The sequence below is a fragment of the Pithys albifrons genome, chromosome 15, assembly GCF_047495875.1.
Source record: "Pithys albifrons albifrons isolate INPA30051 chromosome 15, PitAlb_v1, whole genome shotgun sequence".
Lineage (NCBI taxonomy): Eukaryota > Metazoa > Chordata > Aves > Passeriformes > Thamnophilidae > Pithys > Pithys albifrons.
The window spans coordinates 9538360-9544359 of NC_092472.1; the positions used below are offsets into that span (position 1 = coordinate 9538360).

General features: G+C 54.3%; 1 protein-coding gene across 3 annotated transcripts in view; it reads right to left on the reverse strand.

The window, feature by feature from the left end:
• Positions 1-4222, reverse strand: part of ABLIM3 (actin binding LIM protein family member 3) — a 55605-nt gene extending 51383 nt beyond the window's left edge. For all 3 annotated transcript variants that reach the window (XM_071570069.1, XM_071570068.1, XM_071570067.1), the window contains exon 1: positions 3815-4222. In XM_071570069.1, the coding sequence (XP_071426170.1) occupies positions 3815-3827 (13 nt within the window). In that variant the 5' untranslated portion in view covers positions 3828-4222. The remainder of the gene's footprint in view (positions 1-3814) is intronic.
• Between the last annotated feature and the right edge of the window lie 1778 nt (positions 4223-6000).

Genomic DNA, 6000 nt, shown 5'->3' on the forward strand with positions numbered 1-6000 from the left:
GGATTTGTACTACAAGCTCCAGCTTCAATGGAAATGCCAAGCAGCTCCCCATCCATAGGCCTGTTTACTAAGGTATAAATCCACTTGCAACCAAGTAGCACTACTAACCACAGCGAGAAGCAGCAATAGCACAGCTAATGTACATACCAACACTGTGCCCTCCAAATGCTCATTGCACACCTGGGGAGCCCTGACAGCAGAGAGGCCACTTTGCAGTCAGCACACCCTTGCACCCTCAGGGCCATCTGATCTGCTCTGCAGCCTCAGCATATGAGTTTATGGCTGAGATCAAGGGCTTTTTCCTCTTCACCTTAAAAGCAAGATTCCTATATAGCTTTGCCTTCACTGTGGGAGAGACAACAACATGGGTTCTCCAGCCCTGGGTGGAAAGCAAACCTCTGTCCCCTCAGCAAGGGCTGATAAGACTCCTGTGGGCTGTGTGGGAAATAGTTCTGAGGATTTTGTTACAAGCAGGGTAATTAAGAATGTTAATTGTTAAGGTTAATTAAGGCTTGGTTATTCGATGAAATGATTATGAAAGCAGGGGGTTTTAGGGTTCCATTTTGAGGTTCAGCTGCGGGGTGTCACAAGGAAAGGTGTGTTGGAAAGGCTGTGAGGTGACAGAACCAATCAGGGTCTGTCAGGTCAGTAATAGGGACTGGTAAGGAGGAAAGAGAGAACCAATCAGGAATAATTGTGCAGCAAGAAATTACTCATATTAAGGAGACCAATGGGAATCTGGAGGATCAAGAGAGCAACAACCAATGACCTGCACAGAAAACAAATAAGGAAGAAGAGGGCAGAGCTACCGAGGGAGAGGAATGCGGAGGAATCAGGCAGTTATAAAAGCAGCTCACCATGCCCTCGTGGCTGTGCTCTCTGGTCCTGTTACTGGTTGAGGCCCCCTGCATATGCAGTTAATAAATCTTTGCTTTGCTTATTTAATTCCATCTTCTGGAAATTAATTAAAATCAGAGATTTTTCTCACATGCTGTTCATGGAGCATCTCCAGAGGTTCATCTGTACAGCCAAGCTGTACAATTCAGGGCTCCTGGAGGCTTTGCAGACAGCTTTGCTCAAGAGCATGGCTTGAAGTCAGCCATGGCTCACAGACACAGGTTTCCTGCCTCATATTGGCTTCAGACAGGAGAGAAATGTTATCAAAATGCACCAAGCAACATGGAAAGGAGTGGTGGGAATTCACAGATCAGATGGTGGCATTTTATCCTCAGCTGCAGCATCTCATCAATTTGCCAGCCCCAAAATTTTAATGCTGCTGTCACGGGTACACCTGTATATCATCACTCCATGCACAGTCTGGCTTCATCATTCATCCTCCTTCTCTTCCAGCGTCTCCCTCTCTCCTCCCATATGCATAGGCAGGGTCCTATGCACCAGACTGGGAAGGCTGGAGTGCCCCTGAGCCCAGTGGTGGATCACACCACATCTGAGGCCTCAGTCACTACAGGGGATGGGAAGTAAAAACACACAAAATTCAAAGACAGCATCAGAGCTGGCCATGCCTGGGAGGGCTGGGAAGCCTCAGACAGCAAGTGACACCAAGCTCCCCTGAGCCACTGACCACTAGCAAAGGGGTACAAAAGCCATGGCACGCAGACTGCCAGGTAGCATCAGTGGATCGGAACAGAGATCGCAGAGAGGGCACTGACACAAGGATCCTGTACTTCTTTTTTTTTTTGGCTCATGAGCAGATGCATATACAGTCTGAGAAGCAATGCACAGCGCTGGGTGAGGCAGCAGCAAGAGGGGAGAGACAGCTTTTGGCAATGTTCATACCAATCACAGAACATGCTGATGGAAGAGGTGGCCCCGCATCCTTGCTCACAGAACCAGCTGGAGGAAGACTGCCATTGCTAAGAGCAGAGATAAGCCAGCATTTGGGTATGGCAAGCCCTGCTTTGAGTACCTCGGCTACTGGGAAAGTGTCTGGAAGCCTTACAGGGCAGAGCCCACTGCCTTGCAGGGGTTTGCACACCCATTCTACCTCGTGTGGACCAAAAGGGAGGAGGAGTATCCGTAAGTTATCAATCCACAGCAGAGTAAGAGATCAGAAGACACAGAGGTGCCAAACCTGTATTAAAAGACATGGCTGCTTAGAATGAGGTAATGCCAATATTTAGGCAAAGCCATTCAAAGAGCTGAGCAAGAGCCATCGGAGCAGCCTAATGCTGGCAAATCCAGAAGCTGAGGCATGGCTGAGTGAGGTGCCCACAGAGCAAGGCAACAGCAGAAGGAGGAGCAGCTCCCAAGGGACTCCCAGCTCTGCACTCGCTGCCTGCCCAGTGGCCTCTTCCCGTGAGTCATGTCAGAGCAACGGGCAGGCAGCACTTAGTTCCCTGGCATCTTGCTTTGTGTGTGGGAGGACCCAGCTGAAGGAGTTTTGCAGCACAATCAGATAGTTATAACACACCACTGCCATAAACAGCCCTTATCTCCATCAGCAGCTAAGCCAGCTATTAAGAGCTGGAAAGGAATCCCAAAAGGAACCAACAAGCATTTGTCAAAATTGGCTTAGAGGAAGCTTAACAGTCCCACCTGACCACGGTGGCCACTGACCCCACACCAACACCACAGCTTTCTGCACCGGACCGAACTCATCACCCAGAGAAGCAGAGGGAGGACCCTTTGTTATCAGGCATCCTGCAGGCTCAGAAAGAATCAGTCCCTATTGTTTCCTACCTGGGCAGCGTCAGCCCGGGTCCCCTGGGAAGGGGACTTGCTCCTCTCCCAGGTGTGGCTTATGCAGAGGGCACCTGCAAAGTTTTCTTGCCTCTGACACAGCCCAACAGGAGCTGGAATCACCTGTTCTGTTACCTTGCAGCATGCCAAGGCATTTTTCACGGTGTTTTGCTTGGGAACCACCCCAAGCCCTCGGATTGAGAAACCTCAACATGTCAATGCAATAGAGAAGTTGCTGCTCTGCTTTCTGCCTAAGGGAGTGCTCCTCTCTTCACACACCTCCAGGACCCTCAGGAGGGGGCAGGGGGGCTTCCCTGCACAAGTTATGACAGGAGGAAGCCCCTCAGGTGGCCATCAATAGCTTTGCCTATGAGTACGCTGGTTTTAAAGGCAGGGATCAAAGCTGTGCCAGCGAGGTGGGTACAGCTGTCACACACCGCATCAGTGAGGAAAAACAAATTGATCATGACTTGATCAAACCTGATCAATCTTTCCAGACTTTGCAACAAGGACGTGAAACCAGAAGTGACCAGCCTAGCACTAGGTGCCAGTTCTCATCTTATGCAGCACATTTCCAAGCTCTGCTTCTTTAGAAATTCATACATAGCGCATGAGTGCCTCTGTCCCTGTCTCACACACACAATAGAAACACCCACATACCCAGCTGCAGAAGGTTCGTGTTTTTCAGTATTGCACCTCTGTTTTGCTCAGGTCCCTGGTTTCTGGGTCCCTCCTTACCCTTCTCCCCCCATGTCCGTTCATCCACAGGCAGTGGCAGCAGCAAGTGAGTCTGCTGCCTGTCAGAGCACTCCTGGCTTCCTCTCACCATGTTGCGTATCGACATTTTAGTCGATGATCTCCCTCCAAACCCCACAAATACAAGCCAAGAAAAGTACTCAGTGGAGATAAGCACCACAGCTCAGCCCACGTGAAAAACAGGCCAGCAAAGCCAGTCCCTGTCAGAAAGCAAAACGCAGGCAGGAAAATAAACCAAAATTCCATCCCACTAGGCTTGTCAACGCTGTTATGACATTTTCTTTCCAATTCCTCCCAGCCAGATCGGTGCCGTATCAGCCCCATTCCCACAGCGAGGGCAAGAGGAAGCCGTACTCACTGCTAGTGCTCATCCTGCCGTTCCTTTCCTGTCCTTCTCATCCAACAAAGGGGCAAAGATGCTATTTAAATCCGCTTTTCTTGCGGCCCCGCACCGCGTCAGGAGGCTGCCTCTCTCCTTCCTAGGAGAAATATTTCCGTGCGATCCGCCGGCTAACACATCCCACGGCGGCTCCCCGATCCAGCGCGGCTGTCCCCAGGGCTGCCGGATGGCAAGGTCACGGCTACGGGCGGCGGGGCGGGAGGCGCCCGGCGGAGCGTCCCGGCGGAGCCGCAAAGCCCGGGCAGGTCTCAGCCATGCACTGCGGAGCACGGTCGCGGCCGCTCCGCTTATAGCGGGTGTGAGCGCGGCGGGGCCGCGCAGCGCCAGCACCGCCCCGCCCTGCCCGGCCCGGCGGCACCGCCCGCGGGCGCGACCGAGCGGGGGGCTCGGGGCAGGGTCGGGCGGAGGCTGCTCGGACACGGACCCGGACCCGGACCCGAGCAGGGACACGGACCTGGGGAGCAATTGCAGGACGCGCCGCCTCGGCACCGCCTGCCCGCTGCCAGGCACTGCCTGTCCTGACTGCGGTCTTGCCGGCTGCCCTGCTCACTGCCCTGCGCTGCCTGCTGTCCTGTCCTGCCCTGCCCTGCCTTGCCCTGCCCAGTCCTGCCTGCAGTCCTTCCCACTGCCGTGTTCTGCCTTGCTCTGCCCTGCCCTGCCTTGCCTGTAATCCTGCCTGCTGCACTGCCCGCTGCTCTGTCCTGTTCTGCCCTGCCTGCAGTCCTGCCCACTGCCCTGCCTGCAGTTCTGTCTGCTGCCCTGCTCTGTCCTGCCTTGCTCGGCTCTCCACCCTCTGCCTGCCGCCTTGCTGTCTTCTGCCCTGCCTGCAATCCTGCTTGCTGCCCTGCCCTGCACTGTCCTGCACACAGTCCAGCCCTGCTTGCTGCTCTGTCCTGCTCTTCCAGTTGCCCTGTTTTCAGTCCTGCCTGCTGCCCTGCCAAGTAGCCTACTCACTACCCTGCTATCAGTGCACCCTGTGGCTCTGCCTGTGCCTCTGCCTGCAGTTCTTGAGCCCCCTAGCTGGTCCCTCCTTGTTACAGGGCTGCCACCCAGCCCTGGGTGACACTGGCTGTCAGCCCCACACTGTTCAGTCTCCATCTTGCCCCTGCAAGTGGCTGAGCATCCAAGAAATGTTGCCCCAGGACAGAGCTGAGGGGGAGGGATACAATTTTTGAAGCAAATTGGATTTCCTCTAGTGCCAATATTCTCTCCTGCAGCTGTCCAGGCTGGCACCCTCCGCTCTCCTGGGAGCCTGAGTGTCTGTCCCACGTCAGGATCTGGGAGGGAGCTGTGGGTGTCTGTATGGCTGCAGGATGGAGATGAGGCTTTTCTCTTGAGATCAACAAGCAGCCTTCTCTGCTGGCATCAGGATTCCTGGAAGAGCTTCAAAGCCCTCAGCTCCTTGTTTTGTTGGTGAGATGCTCTCTATCAATACAAGCCATACCCAGGCTGCTCCCCAGGCGCCCATGGAGATGGGGCTGTGCCCGACTGCCTGTGGAGCCCCTGAGAAGCCGTGCTGCGATTCCAAGATGTGAGCTACAGCCTTGCCACTAATGAAAGAGGTTTTTCATGCAGCATGACAGGTGCTGCATCTCTCCTGCTCCTGAGGCTGGAATGCTGCTCAGAGAGGGCCTTTTGCTTTCTCTTGCTGTTTTAGTTGCAGTAGCAGATGTTCGCGGTGACGTGACAAGACAGGTAGCAGGTCGCGTGAGCTATGCCTGTGCTACCAGCAATGCAGCTCTCTGCAAGCCGTGCTGCCTGTCCCCTTTGACTGTCCCCTCCCCAGAGGTGTCAGGTGGCTGGGAAGAGCAGGACTGGCAGTGGAGGTGGGAGCCTGGAGGTTCCTGCAGGGCTGGTGGGAACAGAGCTGCTGATACAAGAAGGGTGGAGCATGTAGTGACAGGACAAGGGAGAAGAGCTTCAAACTGAGAGAGAGTAGTTTTAGCTCAGATGTTGGGAAGGAATTCTGCCCTGTGAGAGTGCTGAGACACTGAAACAGGTTGCCCAGAGAAGGTGTGGCTGCCCCATCCCTGGAAGGGTTCAAGGCCAGGCTGGATGGGGCTTGGCACAACCCGATCTAGTAGAAGATGTCCCTGTGTGTGGCAGGAGGGTTGGAACGACATGATCTTTAATGTTGCTTCAAC